We start from the raw sequence: 18,688 nt of genomic DNA, 5'->3' as shown, positions 1-18,688 counted from the left end.
TTTGTGCCTAAGAGAAGACTAGAACCTGGGATTTCATGGCCCAGTTATCTTAATAACTATGCAACACTAGTTTTCCCTTCTAATCTTATCCATGATATATTATTTAAAGTTGTTCAATGCAAGATATAAAAAGTAGTGAAAGAATAACCCCATTTTGAAGCATCCATTTAAAATTGACAGATTTCTTTAGAATCATTAAAGCATCATCTAGTTTAGCTATTGATGTCAAAACTATACAGAGAATAGTTATAAGGCTTAATATAAAATCACAAATAAAGTTTATTGGTCCCTGCAATAAAAGGAAAGCATCATACTCATTCCAATTCAGTAACATCATTTAGAAGAGGTGTCAGCTATCAACATGCTATGTTCTACCATTTGTAATCACAGGATGCTGATAAATATTTATTGTAGGTGAATTCATTTAGTATTATGATATATGCTGAGCTAAGCAATAAAATTATCAGTTTATAATAAACTTAGCAGTTACTGCATCCATTTATTTAAGAATCTCAATACCTGCATACACATTCTGAACCACATCAATGCTAAAGTTGTGCTGCCCATATATAAAACCTATTAAAAGCTCTACAACCTATTTGATAAGATAAGCTCTCTTCCATGACAATCTTTACTGAATGTTTCTCACAAACATGTAAAAGGATTTAAAGGCTCCACTGAGGCACTATGCTTTCCCTGAATTCACAGGGAGACTACAATTATACTGCTCCTGTTCTCATCACATGTAGTGAGAAAAAGCAAACTATACAAGCTGGAGGTTCCTCCCGTTGAGTATTTCCAAATTACTCCTAAAGTGTAATTATTTTAAAAAGCTCTCTACTTCAAGGGATCTCAAAATTCATCCTATTTTTTTCTGGTTATTTAATCATTTATGTCCTCAAAATCCTTAACAGACAAGTTCCAAAAAGGTATTTGCAGCACACACCATCCACTTGATTTTTTTTTAAAGTCTCAATAATCCAATTGCATATCATGCCTCATCCTACAAAACTAGACTGACAGGAGCTGCATGTGATGCCCATCATGTGTTACAGAAACTTTCAAAAGAAGTTATAAACAAAAATCTGATGTTTCCTATCACTTTTTAGAACTACAGTACAATCCAGGGCTGAACCTTGATACATTGTCCTTTCACAAGTAACTTTTGTAAAGCTGATCAGATTAAGTTCATGTAAATACAGCCAGCTACTGTGAAAAAACATTTTACATAGCTAAATTTCAACATGGACACCCCTCCCCAAAATGTAAGTACTGTTACAAAAAAGAATCCCCACAATCCATTTACAAAATGCCTCAATCATCTTTGATGTTACATTTCTCAGATAAGTGAAAGAACAGAACTTCTAAACTTTTTAATGGCGAGGTCTAAGTAACAAGACTCCTTGGAGGAGGAGCCAGTTCCACCAAACAGACATGGCTGTCATTTTTGGGTACAAGGTCAGTTCAGATACAGTTAATAATCCGCCTGTTGCAAGTTTCTTACAGTTCCAGGATGTGTCTGAACTCATTCCTAAAATGTATGCACAACAGCCATTTCTCCATGGTGTGATCTCATAATAGAGAACGCTGCAGGCTTGTCAAGAGACCCAGTCACACAAGTCACCCCACCCAACTGGTAATCTCATTTGTAGCAAAGTGATTACTGAAGAAACTTTGTGAATGTGTCTCTGTCTGTAAGCTGATTAACATTTTTGCCTCAGCCATAACGTTGATTGGGCTTAGCATACTATGGAAACCCAGCTAACAATGATTTATTCAATAAACAACATTAAGAGGATCATGCAATAGACCTGTAACATGTAAACCCCTCACACCCCACATCACGTACTTTTCTATCAAGAGAGAGTGCAACATTATTTTGATCTCCTTCAGAGAATCACAGTCAGAAAAGAGGCTACAATCACAAGTCTATGCTGGTTCCTTTATATTCTTCAGAACTGCTGATTCTCTTCAAAACAGAGGTCACAACCCATGATTAAATTAAATGTGCTTACCATATTTACTCAGCCTTGGCAAACTTGCTCAAGCTTAAGTCTTTAAGATTAGGCTCATACACTGCACTTGCCCATAATGCAGTTGGTCTGGTTTTGGCTAAACATATTCCATAAATTCACCAACTATGGTTTGTAAGCTACACTCCACACCTTAGCAAAATGAGAAACCCAGTTACTATGATGTATATACAATAACTGAAAGCAGCTTAGTAAGCTGTCCAACCTTAACCACTGTTTGGATTCATACGTATCTCATACAGCTTGCTGGGTTTTGGCTTGTATTCTGCATGAACAGAGCTATTCGTTTATAAACTATGGCTTATGGCTTAACGTATGGTGTGAACCCAAGTACAGTGAAACGGTGTACAGATATCTATGTACACAACCACTGCCCAACTTATGGGTTATAAACTGTTGCCTTCCAGTTCTTTTAGGTCACAATTCCTATAAGCCCGAACAATATAGCCAACAATGAGGGTTATGTACATATAATACAACTTAGCAACATTTCAATTAAGATGTTAAGGATTCAATTTGAAACCTTTCAGTGTAAAACATTTGTTTTAAACTGGTCTTTTGATCTACTCCTGTATCTATCACCATGACACTATCAGCAATGTTGAAAATGGCATGCCAAGAATTTATGATAGGCAAAAACTGCTCATCACAATATATGCATAAACTGGCTCGGTTCACATTTTATGCTAATTCATAGTTTGCTAACAAGTTTGCACAGCTTGCTAAACCATACATTTTAATTTACAAACCACAATGGCTGGGTTCCCACATCCCACTAAATCAAAAATACCAAGCGTTATTGCTTGGTATGATGTTTTAATTGGAGCACTGAGTCCATTAAAGTTTTAAACTGGGAAGTAATTTTTAACTAGGAGGTTCTATAAACTCCACCCAAGGTTCATCTTCTAGTATTTATACAGCTGAAACGATCAGGTAGCAAGTAATGGCAAATGCTTCTGCTTATTACTCTGAAGCAGATCCCAGTCAGAATAAATCGTACAGGAATAAACAGACTAATAATCTGAACACCTATACAACAACAGAATTTATTTCTCAGTTTGCATTCTCCACTATTACACCTCATTACAATAATGAATCTCCCTTGTATGAACTGAAGCCAAACAGAATCTAGTGAAGGTCTTCGCACACCATTAATGTTGAAACTGATGATAGCTTTAAACTTTGACCATTCCCTGAGCTAAGCAAAGATGAACTGAGAGATTAGAGTCAGGGAAGGAAAGGTCAGCAGGAATTTAGTCCTCATAGGAAGGTCTGGAGGAGGCAGTGAGTGTTATGTAAACCTAGGGAGATAATTGAGATACATTAGCCTTTATATCTTAGTTATCAATTTAGGTTTTAATACTGTGGCAAATTCTTAAAGAGATGGGGGGTAGTGAAGGACAGGAAGACCTGGCACAATATGGTTCATGGGTCACGAAGAGTGGGACACGACTTAACGACTGAACAACAACAACAAAATTTCTTCCAATGACCAGTTATACTTTCCCAACATTACAGGTAGTCCTCAAGTTAGGACCATTCATTCAGCAACCATTCAAGTGATCGCAATCTGGGTGCTTGGCACACTTACAACTGGTTGTCAAGCAGCCCACAATCACATGATTGCCATTTGCAAACTTCCCTGCTGGCTTCCCCCAAGCGAAGTCAGTGGGTAGCCAGCAAGGAAGGTTGCAAGTCACTAGGGTAAGCCCCCCGCTTTTCTTCGCTCACACACACCACACCCTCCTTCACCCCTTCAACCGCAACACCCTGCACCCCCTTTCCACAGCCTCCCTGCAATCTCACACACACACTACCCCCATCCTCTTTCCACATCGCGCGCACACACACACACACGTACCCCACGCCCTCTTTCCACAGCCTCCCTCCAATCACATGTGCCCCATGCCTTCTTTCCACCTTCCCTGTAATCACACGCATGCATGCACATGCCCCACACTCTCTTTCCACAGCCTCCCTATGATCACATGCATCCTGTGCCCTCTTTCCACAGCCTCTCTGCGATTATATGCACCCTGCACCCACCTTCCTCAGGCTCCCTGCACTCCACACACACACTCCCGTGCTCTCTTTCCTCAACTTCTCTGCAATCGCATGCACCCCGCAACCTCATTCCCTGGCCTTTCTGAGCCTGTGCTGCACCAAGCACTCCCTCCCCTGACTTGCACAGGCCTGAGCCAGGCCTCCCAGGGCCTCCCCTGCAGCACCCCCACACTCCTTGAGACTCCCTCCGCTTCCCACCTAAGGACCCATGCATCTTGGGTAACAACACTTTACAAGTGCATCACTCAGCAATGGCAATCCTGGTCCCAATTGCAGTCATAACTCGAGGACTACCTGTACTTATTCCTCTTAATTCAAACTCTTGGTATATACCCCACATTCCTCACTATCTTTTGCTGTTTAGTCAGCATTTGCACAAGTATGAAGTGCAAGTATCTGCTGTAGCAACTTATTGAAGCTGAATAGCTATGGGCTTAATAACAGATGGAATCCCCTTAGAAACCACAAATCACATCATTTTGGCTTCGTTGCAGGAAAGGTGAAACAGAAACATAATAGGAATCTGCAGCACTTCAAATCCCAAGGGGAGAATGTGTTTCAGACAGCACAGGGATGTAAACGCAGTACTGCCTGCAACTCCTTAAAGGAACTATGTCATTTCCCGGGATCATGCAGCTGTCATGAGATCCTAGGAAAAAGCATGTCTCCTTTAAGCAGCAGCAGAGGGGCATCACCTCCACAACCCTGCAGACTCAGAAGCACCTTTTTGCCTTGGAATCTGAAGACTCGCACAGCTTAAATCTAATTTTTAAAAAAGCACTTCTTTAGGGAAAAAGAGCAAAAGCACATGCCCATAACTAGATATACCATCAACCAAGCATTTTCAAGTATGATTGATTGATTGATTGATTTATAGATTTATAAGGCCACCCAACTCAAACAATGTGACTCTAGGCGTCATGCAATATAAACACACAATAATAAGAATAACAGCAACAACAATAGCAATGAAAACTAACAACAAACAACCAGTATATCATAAATACAGAAGCTAAAATGTAAAATGGCAACTAACCACAGAACAAACCAAACCTCAGAAGGGGGACTCCCACTCAACCCACTCTTAATGCCTGGGGGAACAGCAAGGTCTTAAGGGCTTTTCCAAAATCAAGGAGAGTTGGGGTCCGTCATATATCGGGGCAACCACAGAAAAGACACATCTCCTAGGCCCCATAAGATGACAAGGCTTAAAAGAAGGAACCTGGAGCGTGTGGAGCGGGCAGGTGTTCTTGGGAGAAGGCAGTCCCTCAACTAACCTGGTCCTATGTCATGTATACACCAATATATACACAGCTGGTATAGATATCATTCCATTATATCAGAGAAAGAGAGAAAGCTTTATTCAGTCTATTACACATCTGGTTATATTGCAATGGGTACATTTTTAGAGAATAGCAGCCAACAGGAATAACACAGCAGACTTAAGCCTCTCGCTTGAAAGATCTAGTACAAGGCTTGCATTAACCTGGTATATTTTAGGAGGTGTCCTGGCCAGTTGCACCAACCCAAAGAGCTTCCAGGCCAGCTCCAGGTGCCCCACAAACGCCCTGCCAGGGATCCCCATCCCCAGGCCTTCCAGCCCCCCAAGCCTTCCTCCCACCCCACCTACATCCTCCTCTCCCTCAGCTCCCCAACCTGAGGTGAGGAGGGGGGGCAGGAAGGCGGGGCCTCTCACCAGGTAAAGGGTCCCATAGATGCGGAGCGACTCTCCCAGCGCCCCTTGGGTGACGTGCATGAAGGCCCTCCCGCAGTGGGGGTGCCAGGTGTGCCCGATCTCGTAGCAGTTGTGAGGGATGGACTTGCTCAGCGCCGCCATCTTGGCCCAGCGGCTGGGGACGGGGGGGGCCGTTGGAGGACGGCGCGCGCGCCCCCGAGGAAGAAGCAGCAGCAGCAGCGGCGGCGCGAGCGAGCAAGCGTCAGGAGAGCGGCGGCGGCCGCCGGGGTTACTCGCGATCAACCACCTCTCCCTCCGCCCCTTCGCTTTGCCGCCTCGCGTGAGCCCGCTGAGCCAATCCGGAGGCCGCTCTCGCCCGGCCTGTGGAAGGGGCGAAGGGAGGGGGGAGGCGCTGGCACGGAGCGCCCGAGGCCCGTCCCGCCCCGCCCCCGGGCGCCCACGCGCTCGCGCCCGGGCCGGCACGTGGATGCGGTTTCGCAAAAGCGCCGCGGCGGCCGGCGCGGGGGAGTCGGCGGGCGAGCGCGGTGCGAAGGAGGGCGTCGAAGGGGAAGAGCGTGACCAGGCGGGCCCTCGCCTGGCACCGGGTGCCCCGCGGCGGATGTGGGGCCGGGTTGGGGGGAGTGACGCGATGCCTGCAAGGACCCATAATAAATAAGCCAACAAAAATTGCAAGAAACGCAAGCGGTAGGAGGAACCGGCGGTTCCTCCCATGCTAATGGGGGGGGGGGGCAGTTTGCAGCCTGTCCTCGCCGCGCTTTAACGGCTGGGGCGCAGCGAGTGTACGGAGCGCGCGATCGAGACGAGCCTCGACGACCCGCGTCTGGTGGCCGGGTTAGGCTCCCGGGCCGCGAGGGCTCCCGCTTATCTTTGCCATCGTTTGGGTGAGGTGCCTGACCTTGTGCCCTGACGCTTGGAAAAACTGAAGGCCACAGGAAAAGAGGGCAACCGTCGGTGATCTTAAGGAGCCTGGCCTTGCAAGAACTCCAGCCGTCACGGGGCTCCAGTCCTGGAAAATGGTCCAAAGAGTCGGAAGTGACCGCTTGAGAATCCCTGCCCTGCCCTGCCCTGCCCTGCCCTGCCCTGCCCAGAGGGCGTCCAAAGCCCGGAGGAGTAGCAGATGACATCAACGAATTATTTCACCTATTGTGATCTGTTTGGCCACTCACCATCCTTTCTCTCTAGCCATTTTTTTTACAACTTGGCACCCTCTGGAATGGGTGGACAAGCCGCTTTCTGGGGTTCTGAATCCCTGTTTGGGGATGATGGGATGCGCAAGTAGAGACATCCAGAAAGCTCCAAGGTGGGGGAAGGTAGCGTAAGGGTACAAATAAAAGTCAAATTTATTTTCCAAGGGACCTCTTCATCATAATCACACTCTGCGAGGATTATGGTGTGTGGGTGTGTACCTTCGAGTCAGTGTTGACTTCTGGCGACTGCCTGGACAAGTCCCTGCAATTTTCTTGGCGAGGATTTATAGTATAGTAGTGGACTAGGAGCATTTATAGTAGTGACTAAAACAAGTTTTCTACCAGGCAGGGCTGGTGCAAATCAGCCTGGTTGCTTAAATGCTCATGTAAGTAACTCTAGTTACCCCTTTGAACTGAATAAATTTAGGAGCATCTACTTTTTCACACTGACACGTGGCACGTTGGCAGATTTTTTAAAAAAAATTTAGATTTTTTTATCCCCCGCCTTTATTATTTTTATAAATAACTCAAGGTGGCAAACATACCTAATACTCCTTCCTCCTCCTATTTTCCCCACAACAGCCACCCTCTGAGGTGAATTAAATGCCAGTCACTCATCCTTAATTTAATTCGTTAACCAAATTTTAATGAAGGTAATCAATTGAACCGATGTGATTGATTAAAATTTTAATTTGGTAACAAAACTAACAGATTTTGTGAATGAAATACATGAAACTTTTAAATATTGCTGTTCCTTAAGACAACTCTGTTAAAGTACATTCTTCCCATGCTTGCCAGGCAGAAAAGTATGTTGACATAAATTGTGTGCCCCTCCCAGGGGCTACATTTATGGCATCTCGCTAACAAGTTGAGGCAGTGTTGCTGCCTGTACACAGTTTAATGCAGGACAGTTTCAGGACAGTGGTTGATGGGTTCCCAGGCATACTTTCCTACCCAGTGTTTCTTAATAGTGAGAAAAGCCAACAGTCACTTTCCATTATGTGATACAGGGCAAGGTTGGGGGACTCAGATCCTCCCCCCTGCTCCCCACATATGCCCCACTTGCCAGAATTTTATTATTTGCCATATGACTACCAAGTTCCTAGAAGATCAACCATCTTAATAGCACATCTGCTCTGGGCAAGCTAGCTGTCCATTCTCTTTTGCAGGCCAGGCCAAAAGAGATGCAGGGACCCATGTCCAGCAATCAGGCAGGGAGAAGAAGACTCACAGGTCCAATAGGATGGGATCCCTTCCCCTGATCCCATCATCACCAGCTTCGTTGTTCAAGAGGGGTGTCCATGGGGGCACGGTGTTGCAAAAGAAGCCCTGCTGCTTTTGTATATGCGATCACACGGACCCCCGTGGACGCCCCTCCCACCAAGTTGGTACCTGCAAGTCTCCATGGAATGTTCTACCAAGTTTTACAAAATCTGCATCTCTTACGTTTTCCTCCAGGTGATGTCCATCTGATTCGGTCTTGGCATGGCACTGATCTGAGAGACGTAAAACATGTCTCGTAAAGCACATACTCCATTCTGCCGTGTACTGTATCCAGTTTTGTACACAGCTGCAAATATACATGAAATAAGACAACTTCAGTAGAAGCTAATCTGATAAAACAGTTTCTTGACTGCAGTCAAACCTCCGTTCTGTACAACAAATAACCTGGTGAGATTACAGGTAGTCCTCGACTTATGACCATTCATTCAGTGACTGTTTGAAGTTACAGCAGTGCTGAACGAAGGGACGTACAACCCGTGTCCAAAGTTATGGCCGTTGGAGCACCCCCGTGGTCACATGATCAAAATTTGGATGCTTGGCAACCCATCCACACCACAGGGGTGCTTCAACTCCCCCCACCCACCTATCTCTCCCATCTATGCCCTTTTGGCTCCCTGCCACCCTGCACTTCCTCGCCTCAGCTGACCTTCGCCATCTTGCTCCTGCTGCTGACGAGGTGTGCCCGGCCTGGCCGCTGGGCCGGGCTTTGTGCTGCGAAAAAAAAAAACGGAAAGCAACCCCAGAGCCACAGCGCAAAGCCCAGCCCCAGCCCTGCCCAGGAGCATGGTGCAAAGGGGCTTTGTGGTGTGTCATGCCTTTGGGGCTGCTTTTTGCTCTCTTTTTCACAGCTCAAAGCCCAGCCCCAGCCCAGCAACTGAGCCAGGCATGCCTCAGCAGCAGCAGGAGCAAGAAGACGGCGAAGATCAGCTGGAGGGGCAGAGCACAGGGCGGCAGGCGTCTCGGAGTGCAGGGTGACAAGGGCAACTAGGACTGGGACTGGGCTGAGGTGGCTGTGGCTTCCCAGGGCATGGAAGCAGCCCCAGAGCCGCACAGTTCTGGGGCTGCTTGCATTCTGCAAGGCAGAGCGCAGTGTGGTCAGAAGGGCAGAGATGGGGGGAAATAGGCAGTTGGGAGGAGTTGGAGGCAGTCCCTTACCTTACTGAGGCTTGGGGCTGGGCGGGACCAAGCCCAGAATGTCTTGGATTGGGGTGGGTGCTCCTTTAACAGCCTGCGATTGTTAATGACAGCAACTGGGACTGCCAGGATTGCGGTTGCTAAGCGATGCAATCACGTGACATCTCGCTTTACGACCACATCATTTAGGGATGGAAATTCTGGTCCCAACTGTGGTCTTAAGTCGAGGACTGCCTGTAATTTTGAACAAACATGAATAGGAACCTGCTGTTAAGTTTTAAGTTGACCCACATTCGTTCATGTTTTAATTGTAGTGGATTGACAGCTAGGTTCCTCTGGACTGATGCTGTAAAACTGGAGTGACCCTGCCAGACATATATAGGTCATGCAACAATGACTATAGCTATTTGTAAAGAAGGGCAATGACAAAAACTGTCACAGGTGGTATATAGTACACACAACTGGCATAAGGTGCCTAAATGCACCCACAATTCCTAAAAGCTGGAGGAACTTAAGAAGGTTCAACATAGTCTTGAGACATTTATTGCGCCATGCTAAAGTCATAAGGCCCTTCCTTTCTGGAATTGTTAGTATTAATTAAGGTTGATGTCCCACTATACCTTTTTCTTCAGTTACCCAAGCATTGATATCCTCTTATTTAGGCTACTACAGTGTCATATATATACGATGCTCTTCTTAATTTTAATATCTTGCATTTTGAGGAAGAAAACACATCAAAGCATAGGCTTAAAGTTTAACTTCAGAGCATTTGGAAGTGCCCTACCACCACCACAAAAAAGCAGATATCCCAACTACTGCAACTATGTCCAAAACCATTAACTGCAGCTCCTATGCACCTTCTCTAAGTCAGGTGAGAACCCTATTTCCTGTATAGAAACATTGCAATTGGTAATGCAATAGGAGGGAATTGTTATTCAATACATAAGTATTAATATGAATTGTGTTTTAATTTATATTTAAACTTAAATTATGCTGCATTTAGTTCTTCCTTTGGCTTGGCCATGTTCATTTGGGAGGACACACCACCCAATGGCTAAGTGGGACCTTTGGCCCAAAAAGGAATGGTCAGCCTTGCTGGAAACCAACTTCTCCAATTGGGGCCAACCATATATATCAGTCATCTTGCTTCTAGAATTCCAGCTCTGGGGTACACTGGCAAGAAATCTGGGAGGAGATACCCTGACGTATCTGGACAGCAAGGGTTAAAGAAAGATGGCTGGTATTTTACCCAGAGGAAGGCAACCTGGTGCTTTCCAGATGTGGTTCACCTTGGTTTCTGCAATCTTTTGCCATGAGCCATGCAGGTAGGAATTATGGAAGTCTCAAACATCTGAAGGGCACCTGGTTGTTTATCCCTGCTTTATATAATAGTAAGAGAAAAAGTATACTGTATTTGGCTGGTGTATCCCACTATTGGGAGTGGTTCAACAGTAACTTCTACATTCAAGGGGCCCTTGAGGGGAAAAAATATCAGCCTCTGCTCTGAATTTCCTCCAAATCACAGCATTAAACCCCAAAGACCTTTCACATGGTTGGAAGGCAGTTTTTATGGCAAGTGGCTATATGTTGTTTATTCTTTTCTCTCCCTTTTAAAAGCAGAATTTGATCTCAAAATACCCTTGTGGCTACTGATATTTCAAGGTAAGGGAATTAACTGGAACCATTCCCATTTTCCAGATGTCATTTTTCCAAAATAAATAAGGGGTGAATTGTTATTCACAGCAGTATCCTGTAGTTTTGCAGAAAACTGGATTTTCTCCAATGATAAATGTGTATCCTTTTGAACAAAGGTATTGTGAAGGGCCTCCCTCTCCTTCTCTAAATCATATTTTTCCACTTCTGAGAACTGATAAAATACTTTAGCCCACCTGCCAATAATTAAAGAATCCAAAAGGACCCAAAGAACCACTGCCCTTCATTGTTTGTTTGTTTATTTCCCCATCTTTTCTGTATAACCAAAGAAGTATGGGAGCACACCAAAGGAAGAGATGCTATCCAGAGACAAGGATATTTTTTTTTTCAAACAGATGAACAACCAACTTGTGCAACTCCTTCATCTGAAACTGCAACAACCTAAATTGTAGCAAGAAGAAGGAAGCCATTCAAAAACCAGTTAACATGGAGGTTGCATCTTCACCCACATTTTGCTTCACAAATCATTGATCTTCAAAACAACCTTTGTTGATTGGTTAATACCATAATACTGGTGCATGATGTGATGTAACTCCATAATTGAATTATATTGACTTGGGCCTAACCTGACAGTGACCAAGTTTGCAGTGTACACGAAGCCTTTATGAAGCATAAACCATTATAGATTATAAACAAATGCCTACTATGTTGTTAAAACCCTGTCAATTCTGGTATTCCACAAACAATTGTTAGGCAAACATGGTCTAGCATAATCAAGTCAACTTAGCTATCAGCCTTTCCCTGTCTGGGGTCCACTAAATGTATTGGGCTTAACTTGCTATAATTAGCAGTCAGTAAATATTCAATGCACTCTTTACTTGTTAAATTTGCTTGCCACCTTTCATTTTAACAACCTGCCAGTTTTAGGCATAATTCTCATAAACCTATGATGGTACCGTATCAATGCTTAGGAGGATAAAGGAGAATAAAGCAAGCTAAGGATGCAGAAACAAAGTCATGTACAATTATTCAAAAGTCCAGGTGAAGATGCAAGCAAACCATTACTCTTTTCTTCAAGGCAGAAAGCGGAAACCCATGAGGTTTCCAGTCTCAGATGACTTCTTAAAAATGACTTGGTTTTTTTTAAAAAGGAAGGTGAAGATCGCATGCTCCAAAATACAATGTGGTAATGCCAATGTTCACTGTTTTCAAGAATGTATCTAGCCTCCATTTAGCCCTAATGAGCATTCTTAAAAACTAAAAACAGCAGTATTTGGTTTGAAGGTATACTTGCTTTCCCATAAAAAGGCAAGGTAACCAGAGGTACTATGGAACATCCTGCAGGAGGCCCAGCTTAAGAGGGTTGTATGGAGCAATCTCTAGTTTGCTTTCTAGTAAATCAGTGTTTTATTAGTCATGCCTATTTCATAAATAGATAACCACCCCAACAGCAGCCGTTCTATAAAAAGATCCACAATAATGCTCTCAAAATTCCAAATGTGTCTAAGTTTCCCTCTTCTTTGGCTTGGGAGCCACTATGGAGAACACTGACTCCTACATGCTGGACAAATGGCCCTCCAAATATGGGGGGGGGGGGGAGCAATGGAGACTCTCCTTGCTATCTTAGGGGATCTTCCACACAGCAGACTTAAGCTGTTTCTGCCTGGGCTGAAACATGGTGGAAGAGTTTGGTGTGGATAGGGGTAGATGTTCTGGCCCAACGGGATTACCATTTGGTGGATTCCCCTGCATTTTTATCCCTCCAACTATGCACTGAGACCAACCATCATTTTCCTTCCCATGAGTGGTCTTGAGGATATATGGTTTCCATTCATAGACCATTTGTACTTCCCTTGATTCTATCATGTACTTGACACCTTCTATCTGCTGGGTCTAACAGTAGACCAATGGAGGGGGGGGGGGGAACCACATATTTACTTTCCTTCCACTTACTTGGGTTAAAAAGAGAAATTGGCAGAACTCTTGTCAGTTTTACTGGTTTAAAAAAAGAGAGAGGAAGGTGATCCGCTAGCTGTTTTTGAAAAAAGTTCAGCCTTTCACCTCTCAGCTGGCAGTTCAACAGCCCATGACAACATGGCTGAGGGCAGCAACAAGCAGTGAGTAGGGGCATAGGGACTGTTCCCATTAGGAGTAGAGATATTTCCATACCACAAAAGAAATCACAGCAGGCAGACCGCATAGCATCATTTGGGCCAACTAAATTTGGAAAACTACTTTTGACGCAGACCTAAAGAGATGGTCCCAGGTTGCTTTTGGGGTCAGCTGGGGAAGAGTTGAGGATGAAAAGGGCTAGTGGGCTGTTCTCATACTGGGGCAAGTGGGGTAAGTCAGTGTTGTCCAAACTTGGCCACTTTAAGATGAGTGGACTTCAACTCCCAGAATGGCTGGGGAATTCTGGGACTTGAAGTCCAGACATCTTAAAGTTGCCAAGGTTGAGAAACACTGGTCTAAGCACAATGTTTTTACCACTACATTGAAAACTAAGTCTCAGCTTGGGATAATAAATAACACATTTTATGCCTTTTAAACTCAGTCTACAAATCACAATCCTCCCGTGTTTGCATGTACAATTTTCTCAGGCTTCTTTAAAAAAAAATACCCCAGAGATGTATCTAGGGGGCCAAAGTAACTAAAAAATTGAGTTTCTGGCATACAGGACCTAAATTACCACTTCCCATATTATTTTGGCTGCAAAGTATCTCCCTGAAGAGTTAAACATTCCTGTGAGAAATATGAAAAACAAACACTAAAATTCACGTACACCACCAGTATTATTCACCATTCTCCTGGGCAGGCTTACAAAATGTTTGAATCGTCCTCTGCCATAAATAAAACTCTTTGCAAAATAAGAGATTGTTCATAATTCTGACATGTGTCAACACAACCATTTCAGAATGGGGGGATTGGGGTTCAAAAAGTCTAGTATACCACGCTGAAGGTCTGAATTGCTGTCTGAAAACACCATCAGCTCCTTCTGAAACTGAGGTCCCAAACAACATGCTTAAACTTGTCACTGCATGTTCTACTAAAAAAAATAGCAAATCAAGATTTAGGACTGCATGGAGAGTTAACATGTTGTTTGCTGCTGAAATCCTATTTTAAAAAAAACTTCCTCACAACTAATGGAAATAGGAGGAAAATCCTACTGGCAAATTCCTTGCCAAGGTTTGTAGCAGCTTTAGGACCGGTGATTGTGGCTGGGATCCTGAAATAGTGGAAGAAGAGCAATCCAGAAAGCAGGAGGAGTAAACTATGGCATTGCAATTCTAAGCATAACTTCTACTGTCCCCTGACTTACAGAATGGATCTAAAAAGGAAATAAAAAGTCAGTTCCTCACAAGGAAATGCAACGTAATATGAAAAATGTCCACTGAACTGAGTTGCCCTTCATTCTGCTTGTGGTGCAAAACAACTGAATCTAGCAAAAGACAACCATTACAAAAACAAGGTAACACGGGGCCTGAAGCCAGTTTAGTGTTTTGCCAATTTTAGTCATGGTGTTGAAAAGATTTGGCCATACGTTTTGCTGGGTCAGTGGAAATGCCCCACTGAGACACATTAAGGGGTCCTCCAGTGAAGGGACAGCAAGGACAAATTTAACCAATTGTAAATTTTCTCGTTCCGTTTTCTGCAAATTGTTGCCAAACAGTTGGGTTTGGGTTGCCAAACAGATGCATTCTCACGCTCAGTAGGGAGCTGTAGTTCATCATATTTAGGGAAGAACACTTTAGTTTTTTACACCCAGAAAACCAAGCTTCTGAAGAGTATCTCCTCACTTTTGCAATCACTTCACATGTTCCCATATCTAATTTGGTTTTGGGTTATTACAGATATCTAGTTGGAGTACAAAGGTTACCCTGAGTGGTCCAATAATCCATGGACTGCTAACTCAATGAAACTAAAAAACATTAAAGCCAGACAGCCACTTTCACCTGGCACCTGTTAGAATTAGGAGATCTGGGAATTGCACCTCCAATACCTCTGGTGGATGGGAAAGGTTGAACTAGGCAGTAGAATTGGCCTATCTGTTGCTGAATTTGATTTTTAAAAAAACCTTACTTTTATAACACAGTTCCAATTCTTCATGGAAAGAGAGGAAGGGTCTCTGCCCAAAGAAATTTCTCTGGATATAAATGGAGGTATCATTCAGTCCCCAACTGAATTTAATGACAACTAAATTTAATATTATTTGAGTGAAGAATAGATAAAGAAGGGAACCATAACTTACTGGTAGGACGCATGTTCTGTATGCCAAAGATTCAGAATCTGATCCCTGACATTTCCAACTAAAAGAAATCTGTGATGGGAGGACCTTTCTTCCTAACATCTCACCTTTGAACTTCATCCCCAGTTTACTATGATTAGATCCTTGTCTATAGCAGCTTCTTAAGCTGTGATCCTCTGGGATATAGTTACAGGGAGACCCAAGACCCATTTATGTGGCATTCATCAACCCCTCAAATGTCAACAGTAGGGGGACTGGGATTCCTTGAAGCAGACGTTCTTCCATAACAGGGCCTCTGTGGAGAGGTTTCAATAAACCTTGAAGAAAAGAGCAGTAAACTTTCACTGCTGTACTTCAGGTGCTTTGTGTTGCTCCAGTGATGCGCGGCCACCATAAACAGAGCCAGTGAGGGGGGTGGGAGTGGATTAAAGGCTGCTTTGTTTTGTCCAGATGGCCAGAATCTACCTGTGAATTTAAAGTGTGATCTTTAATCTGTTTTCTGCAGTTGACATGCAAATTCTTGGGTTATGCTCAGTTGAAGCATGGCTTCTCTATTAATGCATCTGGTAAACTCTCATGCTTCTAGTGTGAGCATGAGTTACACCATTCTGCTGGGACATGCTTCTCTCTCCTTTGGGCACAGAATCTACCGCATCAAATTAACAAAGGCTTGCCTGTTTATTTTAACTGGACTCACACCAGCACTTGGTTGCCAATCTCACCCCAAATCCATGGCCAAAAAGAACAGTGTCATTTTTATTATCACTTCTTTCCACCCCAGGAAAATGTTCACTTCCTGTTGTTCTTAAAGGCCCAAGCTACTATTAAAGGCACAAGAATAGCAGTGTTAAAAAGATGGCAATCCTAATTCGTAAAATTGCATCTACAAATTGGGATTTCATATTGTTGCTCTAACTCAGGACACTCTAACTTTTTGAGCCAATGGGTCCATTGGGACTTTTGAAAGCATATCACGGGTGCTTTCATCAAAGAGGCCCCATTGGGCAACTTTCTTAATCACAAAGTGGGTCTCGGGGTGGGTGTGGTCGGGATGTCAAGTTCAGACTCAGAATGAAGTAGTATCTTTCTGAACCTCTACATTCCATGGATTTTCTTTGATGGGACTTTTTTCAGAATGAGGTGGTACACCAACCACCCCCCTTGTAAATAAAATATGGGCGTTCAGTTTCTTAACTTTACCTGGATCATGTCCTTATATGCCCGCCACAACTGTTCTTTTTACCCAGTGTTTATCCCAAGACAAAACAGATGTTTGTCAAAAAGCAAAAAATAAAAAATAGAAATAGAAAACTAGGAGTTCATTTCAGCACATACCATAAGAGAAAAACCTAACTCTTCTAAGTGGCATAACATCCTGAATGTAATCAGTCTACTATTTCAGGCTTTCTACATTCATCTGGTATTTCAGAAAGAAATTCCCACCCAAACAAGGCATCACTTGATATAGACTGCTAGCTTTCAAATTATGAAGCCAAGCTACTTTGGAAGGTTTGTGTCTGTAATTAAACCAGAGAATTAATTTGTAAGCAAATGAGAATTCACTGTTACAATGAATGAATGAATGAATGAATGAATGAATGAATGAATGAATGAATGAATGAATGAATGATGGCAGTGCAGAGAGAGATCAGTCTTTCATTTGGAAATTAAAAAAAAAATTCCAATACCAGCACTAAGCATGTAAGAGTTAGTAACAATATTATGTCTCCTGTTAATATTGTTAGAATATTTTTAGAGACCTATCCAGCTGCGTGAGAGAGAAGTGTGTTTTATTAATCACAGAGCCAGTCTTAGGCAGACTGGTTAACCAGTCTGGGATAACCTCATGTGGGGCCATGTAACAGGAACCTTGTTGGTCTATAACTGGCTTTTTTAAAAACCACCCCATAATAGTAATGACATACAGAAACTAAGCAGATGAAGTTTTTATCGGTACTCTCTAAACCTGGAGAAGTTTTGTTCCTTAATTTCTAAGTGTCAGACTGATGAAAGAGAAAGAGAACATACCCCACTAGATTCACATAGCCAACTATGCCATGATGTATTTAACAAGCCACAATTAGCTGGATTCACCCATTGGACTAATCCATAAATCATGTTTTTAAAAACTCAGTTGTGTTTCATTCATTGCACCAAGCCAAAACTAAATGGGCACGTTATATCTAAGCCTGATGTCCAACCCTCACCTTCTCTTGGAGGGAAAAGCACGTTTTGCATCAGCTGTTTAGCTCGCTAAAATGTTTAGTGAGCTAAAAATGTCATTAAAAGTTTCCTTATATTGAAACATGGTACTTATCTGATTCTAAGAGTTCCCAAAGGTTTCCCCAGTGCACTCAGAAGTAGGTATGAAGAAGCAAACCACAATCACTGGTGACACACCCAGTTGCCATACACCTTATTTATTTGTTTGATTGACTGATTTATATAGCCACCCTTCTCACTTTTCCATGACTCTAAGCGGCTTACAATAAATCACATAAAATACACAATATAAAAAATAAAAATAAAACACATAGCAGCTGGGCATTATCCAACCAATGATCCACACAGCCAGGAGGCGGGCTGTATCCCATGCCCAGGGCCCTATGCTTGGGCACAAAACCATGTTTTCAAGACCTTCTGGAAGGCCAACAGGGAAGGGGCCAATCTAATCTCGGGGGGGGGGTTGATGATCCACAGGGCAGGTTCCATGGCCCAAAAGACTCTCCTTCTGGGCCCTACCAGCCAACACTCCTTAGCTGATGATACCCAGAGCATGACCTTCCTGCTTGATCAGGTAGGACAGGCAGAGACAATTGGGGAGAGACAGTCCCGTAAGTAACCCAGTTCCAAGCCATGAAGGGTTTGAAAGGTAAGAACCAGCACCTTGAATGGCACTTGGAAGCACACCAGGGGCCGATGCAGGTTGCGGAGCTGTGGTGTCACATCCACCAAGTAACCAGCACCAGTAACTGTCCATGCCACCACATTCTGTATCAGCTGAAGCTTCGTAGTACTCTTCAAGGGCAATAGTCCAGACTGGAGGTCACAAGGGCATGACTTTATCAACTTGTATTCAGTGTATTCAATGAGATGGGACATAGGTGTGGAATTCTGTATCAAAGAGATCCTGATTAGACCCAAGACCTGCCTGGTGTGTACAGACACACTTCCTATGACTGAGTCAATGAGGAAGTTAATGTACCATAGGGACATCCAAAAAGGCTCAGGGGATCCAGTGAAAGAATTCTTAACTTAATTGAAAGAAGACCTAGTTAAGATTAACCTAACTGTACACGGTCAAATACATCATGAAAATACCTCAACTCAGTCAGCTGACCCATTTCAACCTACATAGTCCTCCAAGAAAAGAGCTGAAGACCAAGATGGT

General features: G+C 43.6%; 1 protein-coding gene across 2 annotated transcripts in view; it reads right to left on the bottom strand.

Moving 5' to 3' along the window:
- The window catches only part of TMEM135 (transmembrane protein 135), a 164,038-nt gene extending 157,914 nt beyond the window's left edge, over positions 1-6,124 (bottom strand). Inside the window, exon 1 of one of the 2 annotated variants that reach the window (XM_088140544.1) lies at positions 5,794-6,124. In XM_088140544.1, coding sequence (XP_087996670.1) covers positions 5,794-5,934 — 141 coding nt within the window. In that variant the 5' untranslated portion in view covers positions 5,935-6,124. The remainder of the gene's footprint in view (positions 1-5,793) is intronic. The other variant, XM_088140545.1, reaches the window with a different exon arrangement.
- Between the last annotated feature and the right edge of the window lie 12,564 nt (positions 6,125-18,688).

Source organism: Python bivittatus, unplaced genomic scaffold (assembly GCF_059951505.1).
Source record: "Python bivittatus isolate LINGU-HERP-01145 unplaced genomic scaffold, Pbiv_v1 ctg000340_np1212, whole genome shotgun sequence".
Taxonomy (NCBI): domain Eukaryota; kingdom Metazoa; phylum Chordata; class Lepidosauria; order Squamata; family Pythonidae; genus Python; species Python bivittatus.
This window is presented reverse-complemented; position numbering and strand designations above follow the sequence as displayed.